This window comes from Solanum lycopersicum, chromosome 1 (genome assembly GCF_036512215.1).
Source record: "Solanum lycopersicum chromosome 1, SLM_r2.1".
Classification (NCBI taxonomy): domain Eukaryota; kingdom Viridiplantae; phylum Streptophyta; class Magnoliopsida; order Solanales; family Solanaceae; genus Solanum; species Solanum lycopersicum.
The window spans coordinates 83,089,628-83,112,061 of record NC_090800.1 but is presented as its reverse complement, the minus strand read 5'-3'; the positions used below and the strand labels follow the sequence as shown (position 1 = coordinate 83,112,061).

Genomic DNA, 22,434 nt, shown 5'->3' with positions numbered 1-22,434 from the left:
TTTCTTTCTAATTCTATCTTAAGTTTGCTCTAGTGCAATTATCGGTCCACCACAAACAAAATGGAAACCAAAAAATTTCTATTCCATTTAGTTTCCTTGTTGTCCTTCTTATCCTTAATGTACTGTACATCTCTTTTCCTTAAAAATAAATTCCACATGTTTAATGTATTAAAATAATAATGCAAGACGACAACAATAATAACAATATACTCAATGTGATCCAACAAGTAATGCTTAGGGTCTAGGGAGTTGGTGTGGTGTATACACAATTTTTTCCTTGAGAAAGACCGTTTTCGATAAATCTGAAATATATGCGTGAGGGAGAGAGAAAGAGATCAGGATGCATTTGATTTTCCTTTAACATTTTAGTCTAAACTTTAAATTGATCGTGATGTATTATATCCAATAACAAGGCAAAGTGAAAAGAAATTTTATCTTCCGATCTACACTAAATATTATCTCTGTGTTTATGCTCCATTCTATCTATGTCTGATTAGTGCTATATGTCTAGACAAATTGCAGAGATTGGAATGACATAACAACGAAATCCTCTCAACTTGCCGTTAACCAAAAAAGTAAATCTTCACTACTTGCGCATAACTCTGGGGAAAAAAATGAAGTTAAATTAGTCTAAGTTCATCAATTCCTCGATAATGTAAAAGATGTTTTTAACTCGATCATATCACTTGTGAGGTAATTATATGTATAATTATCGAGTTCGGAGCCTAAATGGCAAAAGAAGTTGACAAAAATTCCAAAAGGGTATATCAAAAAAATTTCAAACCAAAACGATAAAATCGCTACGTCATTAGCGATTTAATTTGACGCCGTTAATTAAAAATCGCTCTTACTTTTTTGCATAAAAGAAAAATTTTAAAGGCAAATTGCTGAAGGGACAGCGTTTTTGCATTTAACTTTTTTTTTTTACGTTTTTTTAAAAATCGACTTATATATTCATCATCATTATTTGAATTGAATTGTGTCATATTACAGTATGGGAGAGTGTAGTAATGCTTTCAAGCACTTGAATTTTTTTCCATCGAAGCCATTAGATAGGTAAATAATTAAGGAAAAATTACATAATTTTGGTATATTTTAATAAATAATAACTGATTTTAGCAATATTTTTTTATTTATTATCATTTATAGCAATGTTATGTTAAATATGCAATATGAATTAAAAGTGAATTATGTATACAATACATATGAATTATTGTTGTTTTTTGAAATATATTATGTTTTTTAGGTAGAAATTTGACACATTGTATTATAAGTGAATTAAAATGTGTGATAAATATATTATCCATCATTAAAACTTGTATTATATGTGAATAATAAATTATTCTTTGCGATATGTATTAAACTTGTATTATAAATGAATTAAAATTGATCAAGTGAAAAAAAATATTATTGCTATAAATGGTAAATATTTTTTATTATATTATATTTATGTAAGTTAATGTTTTTTACTAATTAAGTTTTTTCTATATGCAATATATTTATATTATTACTTTTATAAGTATCACCAACTTAAAAAAGAATTAAATGCAAATCTGCTGCTCTTGCAGCAGCGATTTTCCTTTGAAAAACGTAAAAAAAGAACATTTCTTAAGAAAAACGCTACCAACGCAGCGAATTAAGAAAAATTTTAAGAGAAATTAATGCAAAGACGCTGCTCCTACAACGATTTGCCTTTAAAAAAATATATGCAAAAACGTTATAGGAAGAGTGATTTTCATACTGACGTAGCTATTTTACCGTTTTGATTTGAAATAATTTTAATATATTCTTTTGAAATTTTTATCAATTTTTTTTTTGCTCTTTAGGCTCTGGACTCTATAAATATCTATGATAAACATTAAGATGACAAAAATAATAACTAACCTGCTATAACATATTAAATTAAAAACTTGCTAGCGCGATATATTACTCAAATTTGAAAAGTAAAATAGTTTAGAAATAGAACTTAAAATGGCAAAACAAAAGAATGAAAAATGGTTCTCCAATGACTTTGTAGTAAAGTGAAATTATATTCCTTAGTTAATACTACCTAAATTAGGCCCTTGTGTTGGAAAGAACATGACCTAATTTTGCACTACTAGTATTAGCTAGTGCCTTTTAACTGAAATAAAAAGGCCCTTAAAGTAACCTTCATATTTAAATTTGATTTTGTGTTCACCACAGTTATATATATATGTATATAAATAATAAATAAAACATATATAAACGGTTATAATATGCCTATGACCCACACACATCACAATCACATTTATAAAATGATCTTATTAGTTACTCCTACGTCTAAAAAATTAAATTAATTAGTTATGTATTCAAATTAGGTCATGAACAATTTCACGAATATCCCTCCTTATTAGTCTGTTTAACTATTTTTTTTAAACCTGATAAGCATGCCATCATCAGTTGGATTAGTTTATAAGGAACGTAATCACACGTTACACGAACAACAACATATAATTTGAAAAGCTAGCTCAACTATCAAATTTTTTAGGTTAAAGTTTGACCTACATTTTACAATTTTTTAAAAATGATTATGACTATCAATTCGATTAAAAGATAAAATTATATTACACACAGTAAGTGGAATTCAATTAACTTGTATTCTAAAATATTAATAAGACAAATAACCTTCTAGGGAAAAAGTTTAAATTATATTAATAGTATAAAAGTTATAGGGCAACTTTCACATATAACAAATAAAAAATTTATATTTGTATGCTATAGCAAAGTTTTGCATAATTGCGCTCCATAGCAAACATAGAAATTGTATAATTCGCTATACATATACAATTGAAACAAATTGTACAAAACGAAGTGTATAAAACAAGAAAGAGAAAGACACTTGGGTAGAAAACTGTATAATAAACAGTGTATAAAACGAATTGTATTATTATAAGTTTATAGAACGATTATATACATTTGAATTAGTATAAAATGAGAAAGAGAGAAAGACAAAATAGATTTGACAAGGAATATACAATTGAATCGAATTGTATAAAACGAGAAAGAGAGAAATTAGATACAATTTGAAAATTGTATAAAACGAGAAAGAGAGAAAGGCAAAGAAACTGGGCAGACGAGTATTTTTGTTGTATAATTATAAGTGTATAGGACGAAAATATATGTACTTGCAAGTGTATATACAATTTTCTTACGCTTTATACAAACAGAAACACAATTTATATATTTCGCTTCTGTATAAGTGAAAAAGGCGAGAATGGCGAGCGAGATTTGGAAGAGTGGCGACCGAGATCTAGAAGAGGGGAGAGAGGGGAACAAAAATATATGTATTTATACAATTTTCTCTGCTTTATACAATTAGAAACAATTTTTATACACTTGTATTTGTATAAAAGTGAGGAAGCGAACGAGAGATTGGAGGAGAGTGGCGAGCGAGATATTTGGGAGAGAGGCATCTGATAATTTTTTGCAAACGTTTGCTATGGAGCACAATTAAAACCCTAGTTACTCCATTTATTTTAGATTATTAGTTTACTATTATATATAATTTTCCCAAAATTATATTATCTTTTTTATTTTTATCGAGTAACTAGACATCTCCGTTCTATTCATGAAAGAATTAATATAAGAAGGAAGATATTTAAGAAAAGAATCGTGAGATTATTATACATGCTTGGAATATATTATAATTTAAGTGAATGACTCAAATCTGTTTATTATAATATAGTTTTTATTATTGAGTGGATCAATATCGTAATGCTAATTGGAACCACGCAAAAGTGATATTTAGAGGATTTAAAGGTTAACATATTTGACGGTTCAAAAAAAAGTTTACTTAATTCTGTAAAAGTTGATACGTACAAGTAAGTGCATATAGTATGTGGCCATGCACATCACCATGCAAGCAAATATTCTGTAGTGCTGTACAGCTTAGGGTTTGATGTGGATCATTGAAAAAGTTCTTTTATTGCAACTTGACGAGTGTGGTGTTGTATCAATATTTAAAATCGATTTAAGTTATATACACTGATATTATTAATTTTTTAAATAAATATTACTACTACGATAATTTAGTACATAGAACTTAATCACTAAGGTTAATTAATTATCACTACTGTAAATGATTTTTTACATAAGTGTTGTTATTCACAAGTTTTACATGTTGTCAACATGTATTTTTATTTATAAGACTTTCATTCTTATGGAGGGTTATCTGTAGATGTCTCTTTAATGACTTTTTTTTTAATAGTGCGTCTAAGTAAAATGCTTAAAGCTATTCATATTCATCAAAATACAAAAGGAACAGATAAATTAAACATGAAGAACCAGGAAGTATGTCAAATTTAAATGAGTCATGTTTTAATTATATATATATAAAAGACATATAATTTGGTTCATATGCTAATTGTTATCATTGATCACGGTAGGTATAGGCTTACAAAATCGAATCGAAATCGAATTAAATCATAAATCATTTTCGATTTGAAGTTTGGTTTGATTTGATTTGATATTAGAAAATAAATCGACTATATTTGGATCTGGTTGGTTTCAACTAAAAAAAGATAACCCGAAATCAAATTAACCCGACATTATATATGTAATTTTAAAATTTTATTTTATACATAAAAAACATTTACTTTGATATCATTTTAAAATATTTTTTTTATACTATTTCATAATTTTTATTTTTTAATATATTATTTCAAGTTTAAAAACTTAGAATTCAGAATATGATCCAATAAAGATTATAGTTCATAGATATTGATAATTATAATAAAACTTTAATCAAAATCAAATTAATACTAATGCAAAAGCAAAAATCAATCCAACACTAAGATTGACAATAATATTGAATATTTGTTCTTTTGTTTTACATTGGTTTATACAATTAAAATAAATAATCTAATTTTAATTTTCCTTAAATATTTAGTAATGTCACTAATACTTATTAAACTTGTTTTAACATAGGATTAAATTCATTATGACTTTACAATATTTATTTTATATGATGATTTCATTATTATTTTTTAATGAATATTTTTGTGTCATCAATACTCATATCATATTTTGTGTTATTTTTTAAAGAAACACCTTAGATAATTGTATTTTGGTTGGACTAAAGTAATATTTTGTGCACAAGTAAAGTTATATGTTTGTATGGAAACTTTACTGAAAAATCCAAAAATCTGAAGTTTATTAATTTGGTTTGATTTATAAATTTAAAATTCGACATAATGGTTTGGTATTTAAAAAATCCGAATCAACCCGAGGTTGAAAATTTCCAAAAAGTCCAAATTTAATTTGATTTATAAATTTAAAAATTCTATACAAATAATTTAATTTGATAATTGAAAAACCAGAACCAATCTAGTCATATACACCCCTAATTGTATGTTTGTGAAGGAAGTTAGAAAGAGGCAGTTGTCATGCAGGCCCAGTGTAAAGTGCCCATGGCCACACTGGCATGTATGGAATTTAGCCCATAAAATGTAAGGAACTTTAGTACTTCTAGTTCTTCACCAATTTCATCACTCCCCTCCCCTCGTATTTGAATAGCATTCTTAATTTATAGTTCTACATATTCAGATGCTTTTCATTCTAAAATTTTACGATTCGATTTGATGTGTATACATTTATAGAATCAGATATTTTCACTCTCGCATTTGTGTGGGACCTTGGTGATCCATATAGAATTGGACTTGATTTTGATACCAATATCATATTAAGTTCATACCCTAACACCCTAGCTAAGGAAGATTTTTCGAGGCATCGACGCTTCAGTTCATTATTTGTTACTGACAAGTTGGACATTTGCAAAAGTATGATCGAAGTACTCTATTTTAAATGTATAAATAATATTTATCTTAGTATGTAAGCTGCATGACTAATCAATTTTCAATTTAATGATTGTGTGGTACATTTGTGAAAATATGATCGTGAAACTCTATTTGAAGTGCACGAATAATCATAATTTTAGCATGCAAGCTGCATGACTAATCAATTTTCAATATGGTGATTGTGGTGGTATAGTGTCAATTATAAGCTTAAATAATTTAAAGATGTCGTATTTGAATTATAGTCGTTTAATTATTTGATTATTTGTTATTGAAAGTTACTTTTATATACTTATATCTATATGATTAATTTTAATGTAAAATTATATCGTGACAAATAAGAAAAAAGGAACTTCATATAAATAGTGTGAATACCAAATAAAAAAGAATGCATCATTAAGAGTTAGCGTGTGATTATCAGTAACAACCAAACCAAAAAATGTAAAGTAAATGACTAAACGATCGTTTGAGGGTATTGTCTCAAAAAAAAATTGTTTGTCCTTAAAATTTATAATTTGATTTCTCCTTTACATCTTTTTCAAAAAGATGGTCCTTTTGCCCCAAAAGTAACTATTATAACTCTGAGCTCAACTTATAATTCTATTAATAAGATTCATTTTCTTAATTTAATAAGAGCTATAATTTTGCCAAATGAAATTCAGAAAAGAATTACTATTTTGGGAGTTAATATCTCAAAAGATCACTCAATTTTAACAATTTATTTGATAAGTTATTAAATTTTATTTTGTATCAATAAAATCACTTAAGTTTGACTTTTATATCAATAAAATCATTCAGCTTAATTTTAAATTAAAAATGGATAAAACTTACCCGCACCGAGTATTTACATTGACTTGATGTAAACACCCTATGGGGAAAAATTTTCTCCTTAAAAAATCTAATATGGCAAAATAAAAATTGTTTTTAATGGACAAATAAATAGATAAAAAAAATTAAAAAAATTATTAAAGAGTTTAATAGACAAAAAATGCTATATATCTTTATGCATATCATAAGAAATTAACGAATAAAAATTGTTTTTTTTTTATGAAAACGGACAGTTTTTCTACCCCATTCAAGTGAAACTAAAGAAGTTAAAATCTGCAACAATTCCAAGTTTCCAACTGTAACCTACAATTCCTCTTATTAATCACCAATCTACAACAATTGATCCGCTTTTTCTCTTTAAAAACATTACCTATCATATATATTAATATTATATTATTCATTTTATTAATTAAATTTTTTTGTAAAAAAAAAAATGTTAATAAGTTTTTCAAGATTTTATTTGTTTATAAACCAAATCACCTATCATTATACACAGTAAGTTTTAAATATATATAAATATTATAATATTCATTTTATTAATTAAACTTTTTGTAGAAAAAATTCTTAATAAGTTTTTCAAAATTTTATTTTTTAGGGTTTATAGTTATATGGCATAAAAAGATATTTTATTTTGCTATGTTAGATAATTTTTTAAATAAAATTTAGGTAAATGATTTTATTGATAAAAAAGTTAAATTGAGTAATTTTATTGATATTAAAATATATATTACGCACTGTTTGACTACTTTAATTATAAAAGAATTTAAAAATTATTATATTAATTTCAATACATAAATAAATATCTTCCCAACCGCCAACCAAAAAAACCCTTATTTAATGGGTTTAGTTACATATATTATTCGGTCGATTTAAGAGAAATGTACATTTCCTTTTCTATCATAAAAAATATAAGGAGAAGTGTCCAATGAAATGCGAATTAATTAACTTTGAGACTTTATTACTTTTCTCATTCTGTTTTTCATTTCTTTAAAACATAAAAGACCATCATTTTGGTTAGAAAAATAGACTTAATAAATTCTTTTATTCACTTTTATTTTTCAAAATTTTAATAATTTAAATTTTAAAATATATAATTTTTATTACACTAATATAAAAAAATTGTAAATTACACAATATTTTATATAATTATTAAACATCTACAATATTAAATTAATATAATTTAACCTAAAAGTAAATTGAAATGAGAAATTATTTATATAAATATAACAAATAAAAATGAATACGGTAACTAGAAAGATACTATTATTAGTGCAGAGTGGATAATTATGAAGTGGCCTATTAACTTCCAAAAATATTAGTCCTTCTTCCTATAGGAGCAAAGCAACCCAGAAAAAGTGAGCAAATTTTTGCCTGAACCCCAATTACAATTGATAGATTTTGATTGAATCAGTGTTTGATTGAGATAAAGAAAAAAAAATTATGGCTAATTTGTATGTAAAGGCAGTGCCTCCGGCGGATCTGAACCGGAACACAGACTGGTTTATGTACCCTGGAGTATGGACCACCTATATACTCATCCTCTTCTTCTCATGGCTTGTTCTCACCGCTTTTGGCTGCTCTCCTGGCATGGCTTGGACCGTCGTCAATCTATCCCACTTTATTGTATGTTCTCTTATAACCTAGCTCTCCGCGATTTATATGCCCATACAAGTTTGGGGTTTCTCTAGAGAATTTTTGGTTTGATCCTCTATGTTGATTGTTATCCTGATTTCGAGTGGTTTAAGATTAACCCCCCATTTTGGTTTCGATCTATAAGCGTCTCTGTTTTCCCCCTTGTGCGTGTTGTAGGAGTAAAAGATTGTGAGTCATTTTATGTTAAAGATTTGATCTTTTGGTCCAGGATTTTGATTTCGTTGGCGAAATTTAATGTTGTAAAATTCACCCATATTTACGAATTTATACTCTTTTTTTATTTTAAATGGGACTTCAGGTGTCCTTAGATTTTGAATTGTTTTTTTTTTGTGAAATTGAATGGGTGAAGATTGCCCCAAACTGTTTCTGATTCAAGGCTTTACCTAGAGTTCAAGGATTTCTAGTTCCTAGTAAATGATATTTACTCCACTTTTAAGAATTCTATCTAGAAGATGAGTTTAATCCAAGGAAGCAAACTGAGCATAATATAGTTTGAATATACATGGTGTACTCAAAGATGGAATGGAGATAGGTTGTTAATTATCCTATAAAGATATTCCTCCGTCTTTGCTGAAGAGAATGAGTGGACGTAAAATTGGTTACGTCAACATTTTCGCAGTTGGTAGATTTTGGGGCTTTACAGTTTTTGCTTTCATTGTCTGTATATCATTTGCATGCCTTTTGAACTAAACCCTTCTTGTTTCTAGTTTGTACTGCTGGTATCCAGCTGAAGGGGAAAAACGTTCAGTCAATGTTTTGGAGTGTCCAAAGTCTAGGTTCTGTACTACCTTAAGTTCTAAGACATTGAAAGAAAATTTCTTACACCTCTCCTTGTCAAAGTCATAAAAGTAAATTATGATTAAGTATCCTTTGCTGCTAATTATTGAGAGAGATTGCTTTTTAAAGCAACATATGAAACCATTACGGATTGGTCAAACTTTATGCATTTATGTTTTGTTCATTGGGATAACATCTAGTGTTAAGATGTAGACCTACTGATGGATGACCATCTGGCTACATTTGCATCTTATAGTCTTGCTACTTCAAAGGTACACTCATTAAGAAAAAACTCAAGTAGTTAATAAAATCTGCATGAGTTATATAGAAAAAGCCAAATAATCATATAATATGTGAGGCTCTTGTGTGTCTAAGTTTTCCTGCCAGTTCGTGCCCTGAAAATGTCCTAGCTCGTTAACAGTAGCTGTTTTTTATCTGTTGTTGTCTGTCTGTTCTTATTTGCTAATTGACAAAGTAAGCTGCTGATGCACATCTAGCTACTCCAATGTGGGCATTTCCATGGCTTTTCAAGATATAATCAGGTTTAGATGATAGCAGGAAAGCTTTATGCTAACTGCAGTCTTTACAAGGTAGTTTGACCTTGGAATATTTTGACTACTTAGAAGTTATAACAAAGCAATGTGCTTCGTTTTAGTGACCTTTTAGTGTTCTATAACTAGGAACCAGTTTTAGCTTTGTCTTGAAAATAACTAGGTCCTAGGATATTTAGTACTTCTTCCACTCGTGCCACCTCCACTTTGACGCAATACCCTCTTTGTCAAAACTATTTCATGTTAGTAGTGAAACAAATACCCACAGAGATCTTATAGTTAATTAAAAAACAAATAACACATGGAAATTGAAATCAGGGCCTCTTAACCGTTTGACCTCTTAACATGGGTCCGTTGTCACTTATATGGATTTCATAAGATGTACAAAAGTTATTGCAACACATTTGCACAACCCACAAGTATAATAAGGTTACTTTCGGGTTGCTTTTGGTTAGAGGGGGTAAACAATTGGCAATCAACTAACTGGATTACTTCCCTTCTCATCTTATGTCTTGCTTTCTCCAACTTCCAAGTATCTCATTACCTTCACTTTTGCTTTTATTCCAACTCAGCTTCAGTTTACGTCTATTCTCATCCATACTGGTCGTCCCCTGAAAAATGAACAAGCATATGCACGCATTCACACATTATATGTTGTTGAAGCTAATTTGGAGATGAGATAGACCTAAAATCATATGGAACGAAGCTCCCTCGAAAGACCTACATTTTCTTGGAATGAATGAGGACTTAGCTAAAGATAGGGTACAAAATGGATCCATATAGGTTATCTACAAGTTGAGAATAGGTTTTAATCTTGTTAGTACTATGGTTTTGATCCTATTGCTTTTCTAGGAGTATTTTGACCTTATCATAGATTTATGTCAATAAAAACATATAATACTTTCAGTCATCAAAAGAAATTTTTAAGAACTTTTATTTTTATTATTATTATTATAATTACTTTTTTGTGTTCATTTAACTATTCTTTCACTTTTATTTTTTATTTGCTATGATGTTGACATGAATGAGCTTACATGGTTAGTGAGGATGCGCATAAAGTTGACCCCAACTTGTTTGGAATCGAGATGTAGTTGTTGTTGTTGAAACCAATTTAGATTGAACTAATATCAGACCTTTTTGGAATCACCAACTATATTCCTTCTAATGACATTGAAGGTTTTGTACCTAACTCTTAGGTGTCATAAAGATGCCAGGTTTAAGCAATCGAGGGATTGGATTAATAATCATGAAAACTTGAATTTTCAGATTTGAAGTCTCAGGCTTTTATCTTTTGAGCTATGAAACTGGACAGAATTAGTCCTTTTCTCTGAGTTGGCTGTAAATTTTGGGAAATATACTTGAGCTCATATTAAAAGAAGGCATAGCAACTGAGTAAGATCAATTTGATTTATTAACAATTAATCACAAACACTTTCAGCACGTTGTTGTTTGAACTATTATATAATGAATTCAATTTACTAAAAACAAAGGAAGCGAAAAACGTATTATTCTTGAACTTTTGCAACCTAAAGAAACTGGGTAATGCTCTACAGAGGTATGAAATGAGTGACCTATTAAGGAAACAGCGGATGAACGAATAAGCTTTTACACAGAATTGGGTAAAGTATGGTTTTTAACATCAATTTCCAAATATTTTCCTTTAATTTAGTCTTTGATTGGCTGCATCCTCATTTTTATTTTGGCTACTGTTGATATGGGGTTGATTAATTTATTTTGATACATTTACGTGATTTATTAACAAAAAGAAAGAAATGGTTATCTTTAAATGTAACTGAACATGCTTCAACATGCAGGTCACATACCACTTCTTCCATTGGAAGAAAGGAACTCCATTTGCAGATGATCAGGGGATGTACAATCAATTGACTTGGTGGGAGCAAATAGACAATGGGAAGCAGCTCACTCGTAACAGAAAATTCTTAACCGTTGTGCCTGTCGTGCTGTAAGTTCCATCTTTCTTTTCTGTTGAGTTTCAAAATTTGGTTCGGAAAATGATGTGATCATCATGAAATCCTAAAAGGGGAAAATAAGACGTGCTAAGATAATACTTGTCCTTTCCTTTTTTTCGTTTTTGGTGCAACAAGAGAGTGTTGGATGGTTAATTTTATGTTTGATTTTAATCTATAAAGTTAATTAGTCTTCTGAGCTAATTGAATAAATTGTCCCCAATTTATGCCTCATAAAGTAACTTAAACCAAAATGTTTTTGTGCAAATCTCATGCTATGGTGTGCATCTGCAATTATTTTTAATAATGAAACCTACCAGCTGTTATTATTATCAACTCAAAATGTTTTTTCTTGCACAAACTACATGCTATGGCATGCCTCTGCTTTCTTTTATTAATGAAACCTACCACTTGTTATTTTATCAACTCAAATATAGGACAACAACAACAACATACAGTAGTTAAATCACACAAAGTGGGGTTTGGGGAGGGTATAGTTTACATAGATCTTACCACTACCTCATGGAGGTATATTCTGTTTTCGAAAGACCATTGGTTCAAGTGTATCAAACCCAGGAAAAAGAAGAAGAAAATAATGGAGAGAGCATAAGAGAGAAAACAGCAACAACAATAAAATAATATGATAATCGAAATGCAATAAACAATATATGGCAAGAACTATAAAGGCACAACTAGTCCTATGACAGGCACTATACCTCCAGACGGCAAGAGAACACTATACCCCTAATAGCCTTCTACCCTAATATGAATAAAGGACAAAAAATGTGAATTTAGAATCCAAAAGAGAAAACATGTGCATTATGATTGGGGTTAGACGAATAATATAGAGGTGCCCTGGTAACTATGCCCATTACAATTTGAACCAAGAATTTGTGCCTTGTAGCATGCCAAGCCTGTGATAGTTCTAAACTTGATTCTTGATATGCAAAAGTACATGTGGAAGGTAGTTTGAACAAACACAATATTTTTGTAAACAAAATTAAATATTGAAGTTGCTTCTTAAGAAACCAGCAGTCCACGCACTAGAGGTCTTTGGTACTTTTAATGCATTGCGAACTCTCAGTGAGTATTTATGAGGGGATAGGCAATATCCTGAGCTTTAAGATCAAGTTGTTTTATGAGGCATATCAGGGAAGCTTTATGCTATCCTTATAGTTATTTTTCGTATTTCCCCTTTTCTTTTCTACTGTATTGATGACATGTTTCTTCTGAGATTTCTTAGCAAACTCTTTTCTACTTGTTTATCTGACAGGTACTTGATAGCCTCACATACAACTGATTACCAACAACCAATGCTCTTCTTCAATACCATTGCTGTGACTGTGCTGGTTGTTGCCAAATTCCCCAATATGCACAAGGTCCGAATCTTCGGAATTAATGGGGATCCGTAAATGGTTCTTTCTTCTTTTTTTGTTTCCAGTTTGTGTTTCTCAACATCTAAGCTTTGTCATTCTCCTGCTGTTCTGCGTAAAGCTCGTCTCTGTATAGAAGTCAGGACAGGAAAGTGTACTTGCTGCGTTAGTGCTAATGTCTTTTACAACTGCTTCTCTAGATAGTGAAGCAATAAAAATGTAACAAGTTTTCTGTACAGTGTAATTTTCCTTGTAAACTTTATATGAGTACTATAATTAGTTCAATCTCTATGAACTATATATACTAGCATTTTTTTGAGCTTATGCTGGAAAATAGACGGTCTTTGGTACACTATCAACTTAAGTACTTTCTCTGTCTCAAATTGTTTCTCCTAACTTTTCTTTTTAATTCATTTAAGAAAAGAATATGATAACTCTTTAATTCTAACTTTTTAACGTGACATATTTAGAATCGCAAAGACACTATGATATAGTTAACTTATTTTTAGTTTAAACAACAAGATTTTTATACTCTTTTTATATATTTTTTTAAATTTCATGTCAAATGGATAAATCGAAATGGGGGACCAAAAGTCAAGCTACGGTCTCGCCTCAGCTTTTTCTTTGAAATCGGAGACAAGTTTTTTTTTCTCGTAAGCGTGAAATAAAAACTGAGAAAAGAAGACACGTAGTAGTTAAAACGGTCTATCCTTCAGTAGTCAGGTATGTTAGGAACTGAAAGAAATTGGTAGTAACTAATTAATAATTTAAAGAAAAGGATTAGGTATTGGTTGTGGCAGTTAGGTTCCCTTTTCGTTTGAAAATTACAATTTGCTTAGTGGCGTTGTTAACTATCAGTATTGTTATTTTAATGTTAAGACCAAAGAACTTCAATCAATCCAATAATAGCTGATCATCTACTAATTCTATAATTTCAAATAACTATTGGTAATTAAGATGGTTGCCTTTCACATACTTTTTTTGCAAGTACTTAATAGGTTCCATATTCAGTCTTCTTTTTTTTTTCTGGAAACGATATTCAGTCTTTTTATTTTTCTGAAAAGATTTTGGGCTTTTCTTCAATTTTTCAATAAAAATAAATTTCAACTCTCTAAAAGAAAAAGAAAATGTATCCTAATCCCTATATGCACCAACTGAACCTAAGATTAAGGTACATAACTTTGCAACACTATCAAGTGTGTACAGATCTTTCACACCCTGTTAAATTAGTTTCAAATTAGGGATATAATTATTTATGGAGAGAGAGACTGAAAAAAAAGAGAAGGTGTTTATATCGACAAATTAGTTCATTAAACAGAACAAAATGTAGCTAATAATATAGGCGGTAATTATAATTGATCATATATAATACATACATACATGCTAGCACAGAAACCCTAGAAGCTTACTTTAATCAAGCTAGCTTCCCTAATCTCAAAATAATCCTAGTACAAATTAACAACAATATAACCAGATCAACTATATCTTCTACCATATATGTTAGTACGTACTTAGTTCTAATTAAACATGAACAAACAAATTATTAGTAACCTAAGCACGTATAACAACAACATACTCAACCCAGTGTAATCCCACGCCTGGAGTCTGGATTAACGTGAAAAAGAAAAAAGAGATTTGTGTGCACATTGTTCATGTTTCTTTAATTTACCAAGATCCTCCAGTACCACTTATCATCCCACTCCAATATAAACCAGCAGTTGAATTATTATTCTCCTGTCCCTTAGTCAGGTGATCAACTTGATTTGTACTTGAAAGTTGCTTTAATCCTCCTAGAGGGAACATTATTCTTGCACCTGATCCATTTTCTAGACCCCCTGGCCCACCACTTGAATAATTACTATTACTTAAAGAAGCTGCATGATCAGCATTACCAGCACTAGGCTTTATTTCTTGAAATGGAAAACCTGAATTGTATAAAGCATTCAAATCTGGTGTTGATGCTGAGGAGATGAATGAAGTAAACCCTCTTGAGGCTATTCCAGTCCTACTACCTGAAATAATTAAGTATTTTCAATACGATATCAGAGCAGACACTTGAGTTCATTTAGTTTGCAACCATGACCATTATAAAAAAGAATTTTACATCATACTATAAATTAAGGCCTTCACATAGGTAAATACAAATAAAAGTTTTGTCTCTTTGATAATTTAATCTTTTAAATGAGATGGTTAATCACAATAACTCAACATGGTATCATAGAAGTACATATATAATTTAGTAAATAAAAGATTAATTAAGGCTTGGAGGTCAAGAACCGCGACTTATTGAAAATATAATGAAGTAAATAAAAACGTGTTTTTTTGTATCAGTTTATTCTTTTAGATAGGATGGTCAGATAATAAGTATGTCGTTAAAACTAGGTCTTAGATCTAACTCATATCCCAAAAGCTAGTTCAAAATGAGAAGGATTGTTCAAATCTTATAAGAGTTCATCCATCTCATTACCCAGCGATTCTGAGATTTTTGTCATTCTTTAATTAAGATACGTACCTAGATGATTGTTGCTTCCATCCATCTTTGGGAATTCAAGAAACTGAGGAATAACACCATGGAACGACGTGTGATGATCTTGTGGCACAGTTCGAAATCCGAGGGTAAGATCTTGGTTACTTCCAATTACAATATTATTAGGGTTTTGATGATGACTAGTGGGATTAGGGTTCAGATCAGGGAGCTTTTGGGAAGAAGAAGAGGAGGATGATAATCTTTTGTTTTTTCTAGAACCACCACCAACAGGAACATTCCTTAGAGTTCCACCTTCAGTCCAATACCTTCTACAAGTCTTGCAAAAATATCTTGGCTGAGTTAGGCTATAGTTGTTGTAGTAACAAAACTTTGTATTTATTGAATTACACCTTGGACAATTTATTGCCCCATCCTTCACTGGCCTCACCTTCTTATTCATTATTTCTGCACCCATCGATGATTTCACTACTCCAATTTCCTAAAAATAATTATTAACAAAACATACACAAACAAAAACTATCAAGAAAATGCAAAAGGGATAGATGATCAAGTTCTGAGAAGGTTAAAGTGTACGCAGATCTTGTTTTTTATCTCAAGATAAAAAGATTTAGAAAAAAGAAAGTATAGGATAAAATACAAAACAACAGATAGTAACCTAATCAAGATCGAAAACTAAAAAAGTAGTACTACGCCTACAAAAGTGGATAACTTGTAACTTTGAAAATTAAATTGAAAAAGCAAACAAACAATAATAACGAAGAAGTAAAACACTTTATTTTTAATAAAAATTTATATGATATATATCATGTGGAAAGTGGAAGAAAGGAAAAAAGTGCACTGAACTTTGATGTGTAAAGAGAGATCAAGAAACACTTTAATCTGAAGAAGAGAAAAAGACACAATTTTCTTAAGCAAATAATTTTAAGTGATTTGTATAGTATATGTTACCCACCTCATGCGTCGACCATTGAGTAGACTCCATAATTCTGAGAAGGAAAAAAAAAAACTAAAAAGGTTGAGAGATTTGTCTGGAGGTGTATCGACCTTAGTGCAAAGAAAGAAATACTAGAATGTTTTTTTTTTTGAGTTGTTTGTGTGTTGGCTTTAATGGGGTTAGCTTTACTTTCCAGATCAAATGATGAAAAAAGAAAAAAGAAGATATTATTATTATTATTTATATGTGTTTGTTTTGACTACTACAGCTATATATATATAGACTATAGAGAATTCAATCTACTATTATATTTTGAGTGGAATTGTGAATGGATATGTTCTGTAGTGGGGTTAAGTTTCTCCTTTTTTTGACCCTTTAATAGTATTGAGGGACTATATATATATATATATAGCATTATTAATCCTATGCTTCGATTAAGTACACACATTTTATTTTTTCTTTTAATTTCCCAATACATTTTACACTAGGTCGAGTGGATTAATTTGCTGTCTCACACTGCATTTATATATATAATAAATAAATAATCCCAAAGTGAAAGAACTTTAAGTTAATTTTCGATACTATAAAGTATATAGATTTTTTGGGAAAAAGTTTAGACGGATCTACTAATTAGTATCTTAGATATTTAGCGTAAACATAGATCTAAAAGTTTTAGATTTTTGTTAAGATAGCTAGAAAATAAAAGTTATCCATTTTCTTCGTGTAGATATATTCGGAATATAATTATTTGTGTTGATAACCTAGAAAATTAAAACATACAAACTTGTTAAATTATATATTAATTAAAATATACTACGTAAATGAATAAATGAGTTTTATTTTTCTATTTAATTTCATTACAATAATTTTTAAGTTACACCCAGCTAGATTCTTTTAAAATAGAAATTCTATACTCGACTCCAAGCTAGCTTGATTTTTTATTTTTCATTTACTGGAGTATATAATATTTAAAGTTTTTGATTAAATTTATGATTTATTATTACGAGTGTATGTATATAGTATTTTATAATTAAGTCTATGCGATCTCATGTTGATCGATCTGTTCTTGAGTGGGAAAAAGTAAAAGCTTCATTGGGATTTCACTTGAGTAATTTTTTTATACGTCCTAATAAAGTGCCTTGTTGTTAAAGTTGTTGATCTTATATTGAGAAAGGCAGAGTCTTTTTTATACAAAGATGATGTAATTTTATTTAACTTGTCAAGCACATTTAAAATCATTTTTGGCATTTTTTGTTTGTCATTGCAACTTTTTGGGAACAATATTCCTTGCTAGTTGGGAAGATAATATATGATCAAGTTAGTAACTATATTGCTTGTATGTTCATCAACTTTTGTCACTTGTAGATAGGCAACGTGTGAATATTATCATTAGTCCTAATTAAACTTTAATGTAACATGTTCTAATTGTCCTCTATTATCTCCATCTCTTTTCTGCTTTTTTTAGTACGTAAAGTAAATTACTTCATACCTAAGTATGATATGATATATGATATAGACTTTTCAGTGTTTCACTTTACTAAAGCATTCTTCACTACCTTTAGAAATTATTCTGAAAAAAAAGAAGACATTATGGTTTCATATCAACCATATCGATCGGTCCACTACTTTTTGATTTTCTTGGTTTCTATTTAGAACAGTACATTCTGCTGGCCCTTATTCTAACTTATATACAGTTACAATGTTATACACTACTCTGATCCGTGTACACATAGTGTACAAAAGAATCTAAATCTTTTTCTTTTCAGTACTATAAATCAAATCTAGTGAAAAACATGCATGCATGTGATCAATCAACACCAGAAATATTAGAGAATTCAAAAAGGAAATTATTTTTACAGTACGATGCCTGACCGGGCTAACATTGCTCACAACATGCCCAATAGATCTATTTAATAATAAAATTCATGGTTGACATATTCCTTTTTTTTTTTTTTTTTTACTATATAGAAAAAGAAGACGAAGAAATAGAGGTACATAGCCGACAACAGAATTGTAAAGGGGCCCTTAATACTTTGAAATTAGTGGAAAAAGATGTCACTATGGTGCATATTATTATATATACATACATACTACTCTCCCATCGTTTCAATGTCTTTTTAATAATTACCTAATTTTAATTTTTCACCTATCGTACGTAAATTATAAGATATTTTAAAAGTATATTAACATAATTCTAATTTAAAATTACAAAATTTAGTGTTTAAGGATCCGTTTGGCCATGCGATATGGAATCATGACATACAATTGTAGTTTTGTTTGGACATGCGATATGAAATTTGGTGTTGTATATTTTCTCATAAACATAATAATTCCATAAGTTCTAAAACTATTAAAATAGTCTCAATTGTTTATTTAATATTATCAAATAAATAAATTATTACAAAGTTATTTGTTTTCCACTTAAGTAATTGTTTCATTAATATATTTAAGTAAAAGTGATTATATGTTGGTGAGAATAATAAATTTTATGTCGGTAAGAATAATAAATTTTAAAAAGAAATAATGTGATTATAAATTTTATTTACATGTGAAAGAAATAGTTAGTAGATATAAATGTGGAATTGTTTTAACAAATATAAACTTGTGAATCAATTTTTATATTAAAATAACTCAAATCATAATATGGTGTTCTCATACGATTTTATATCATGATTTTTGGAGAATATGGTATCACATCTCATGGTATGAAATAATAAGATAAAATCAGTATAAAGTCGCATGTCCAAACGCTAATTCCATCTCACAACATCATATCGTGATATGATATCACATGACCAAACGCCTACTAAATAAACTTTAATATCAATTTTAAGATATTATCGATGAATTTCGCCTAAATAAATTAAAAGGGATAACATGTGATGATGGGACACTTAACACTTGGGTTTGGCCCCCACCGTCCAATAGATTAATAATGAAGGGCCAAAATTCTCTATCTAATATCTCAGCGTGAAACAGTTTTATTCAGAGGTTATTATTATTATTATTCCACGCATATTTTATTTTATTTTTGGCTAAGACATAATGATGATCTCTTTAGCCTTTTCTCCAGTTTGAAAAGGACCAAATTTTGAAAATTCAACTTGTCTTATAGTCAAATTTTATTTGGAGCCATTGTTACTTGATTTTGAAACTAGGTTCCCAACTTGTTATGATGGCTAACATTGTTAGTCTTAAAAATCTTAAGGATTTTTGTCTTTTAGTAAATTTCGATTTTAACTTTGTTCATTTTTATTGAACTTAATTAATGTGTCGAGGCATCTTCAGTTGCTCTAAAATTTAGATTAACTTGTCTTTGATTTTTAAAGACTTTGAAGACATTTACATGCTAACCAGAATTTTAGCCACTTCAACTACAAAATTACTTGTTTATTTAACCTTTTCTTAAAAAAGAAAAGAAAAAAGAAAAAACCTGTATTAGAATATGGGCATAGTTACACTAACTAATCGTATTATAAATAGCCTTTTGACAAATAGAGTGAAGTCTCAATTTTGTAGGGTATAACTTCAGTATAAAAGTTTGTAATACCAGTGTATATAAGTTGAATTTATTAAATTCAATCATATAAAATATAAGGAAAATTATATATAATAGCAAACTAATAACCTAAAATAAATGGAGTAGCTAGGGTTTGATTTAATTGTGCTCCATAGCAAACGTTATCCAAAGTTTGTCAGGCGTCTCTCTCCCAAAAATCTCGCTCGCTACTCTCTCATTCTCGCTCGTCACTCTCCCTCTGTTTGCCTCTCTCGCTTATACACAGAAGTGTATAAATTATGTTTCTGTTTTGTATAAAGCGAGAGAAACTTGTATATACACATGCAAAAACATATATCTTCGTGTTATACACTTAATTATACAATTTACAAACATTTTACTTCAAATATTGCAGAGAAAAAGGCCAACGAATTATACAACTGCAGTGAAATACAATTTTCTCTAGCTATATACAACAGAAGTGTATATATTGAGTTTCTGTTTTTGTATAAAGCGAGAGAAAAACATATACCTTCTTGCTACACACTTATAATTATGCAATATACATACATTTTAATTCGATTCAATTGTATGCAAAACAAATTTTATAAAATTTTGCAGCGAATTATACAATTGTGCATTATACAATTGCAATGAAATAGGATAACAAATTGTACAATTGCAGCGAAATAAGCCAGCGAATTATACAATTTAGGCCAACGAATTATACAATTGTGTATGTATAGCGAATTATATAGTTTTATGTTTGCTATTGAGCACAATTATGCAAATTTTGCTATAGCATACAAATATGAATTTTTTGTTTGCTATATGTGAAAGTTGGGTTAGCAAGACTGACGATGGGTCACACTTCAGATTAGAGATTTGAAACGAGTTAAGACTTGAATGAGTTGAGATATTCAAAATCAACCCTTAAAACTCTAATGAGGTTAAATCGAATTTCTATTTGACTCCTTAAAATGTGAAGGGGAGTTATCGATTTCCTTGTATCAACGAAAAAGGAACGTCTTATAATCCATAGTGTTTTTGCTGTGTTTTCTTCGGTATTAAATATTTTTTCTATATTCTTGTTATATTATTTTTAGATGATGAAAATAAAATGATCTCTTTTCATTCTAGAAGTATTGGATTGTATGGTATTTTTTACAAACACTCTCTTCAAGTGATTGAGCTGGTAAGTTCGCTTTTTAAAGTTGATTTTTGAATTCTTGAATTGTTAGTCCGATTTTCATGTCGTACCAATAATATTACTTTAATTTTATAGATTCATCACAAATAACTTTTCAGTTATTTCAATTATTCACTATTTAATTGCCACTAGGTATTTTGTATTAAAGATAAAAAAAAATGTAATAAATATTTTTGAATTGAGTGACGACATCGATCAATGCAACTCAACAATTGTTTCAACATTAATATGGAAATTATTTTTAACAAATTATTTGTATTTGTTTTCATTTAGGGGGAGTAATATTGTATTATTTGTAGGCTGCAATGATCACATTTGGAGTTAAAGTATAAGAATTAACAAAAAAACAACTCTTTTCTTCAACGGGCTACCTCTATAATTAAAAAAATCACAATCAAAATGCTCTTCAAATTATTAATATTATTTTTTTTCATTTATTAAATTGGCTTAACTTTTTTGGCAATTTGAATCAACAGTGGTAACTTTATTATTGATATTTTTGCTCCTTCTTTTAACTAATGAATTATTATTTAATTGGTAATTTTATTTTTTATTATTCGTAGGTTGAGGCTCATATATTAGAATTAGGGGTGTCAAAAAAATATGAAAAATCAATCAAATCGATTAAATCTGATCGAATTTAAAAAATATATGCTATTTTTAAATAATATCGTAAACTTTTATTTAAGTGCATAATTGTTCCTGAAAAATTGGAATGGTCTTTTAAATTTATAAAAAAAAAACCAAAAATTTTATAAACTGAACGGAGTAACCTTAGATGTATGTAAATATATTTTATATATTAAAAAATATGTTAAATTTAATATATATAAATATATTTTATAATATTTTTCAAATATAAATATAGCTTAGGTCCTAGCTAGGCCTTTGGTGACTAGACAACTTTGAGTCTGTATTCTTTAATTATTCTTTGCTTAATTATGTTTAAAATTAAAAGATTATAAATACTTTATCAAACAATACAAAAAAATCTATTCAAACACTCTTATTAAATATTTAAGATAAAACGATACGGCGATAAGATTTTACACTCTTGTCATTTTGGTGAAGAATTGAGTTGGGAACAAAAATAAGCCACAAAAATATAAAAGTAACTAAAATAAGCCACTATTTTAGTAAGTAACTGAAATAAGCTTAGTGGAAGAAAAAATTTCACTATATTCAATTTTCTAAACGTTTTCCGTTATTGTCATAACGTTTATTTTAATATATAACGGAACTTTTTCTTCCACTTTATAAAGTGATACTTTTTATTCCACTATATAAAGTGGAAGAAAATCTTCCACTTTATAAAAAGTTACCTTTTCATCTTTACATTCA

The 22,434-nt window shown here is 28.8% G+C and overlaps 2 protein-coding genes across 2 annotated transcripts; one reads left to right on the top strand and one right to left on the bottom strand.

Moving 5' to 3' along the window:
* The first annotated feature begins 7,665 nt into the window (after window positions 1-7,665).
* Window positions 7,666-13,296, top strand: LOC101257898 (uncharacterized). Its single transcript, XM_004229953.5, has 3 exons — window positions 7,666-8,264; window positions 11,437-11,585; window positions 12,863-13,296. The coding sequence occupies exons 1-3, from the start codon at window positions 8,082-8,084 to the stop codon at window positions 12,999-13,001; spliced, it is 471 nt and encodes a 156-aa protein (XP_004230001.1). The 5' UTR covers window positions 7,666-8,081; the 3' UTR covers window positions 13,002-13,296.
* A 993-nt stretch (window positions 13,297-14,289) lies between these two features.
* LOC101257011 (dof zinc finger protein DOF2.5-like) lies at window positions 14,290-16,632 on the bottom strand. The gene is made up of 3 exons (XM_004229950.5): window positions 16,403-16,632; window positions 15,475-15,928; window positions 14,290-14,974 (listed from the first exon to the last, which is right to left on the bottom strand). The coding sequence occupies exons 1-3, from the start codon at window positions 16,430-16,432 to the stop codon at window positions 14,628-14,630; spliced, it is 831 nt and encodes a 276-aa protein (XP_004229998.1). The 5' UTR covers window positions 16,433-16,632; the 3' UTR covers window positions 14,290-14,627.
* Window positions 16,633-22,434: the final 5,802 nt, after the last annotated feature.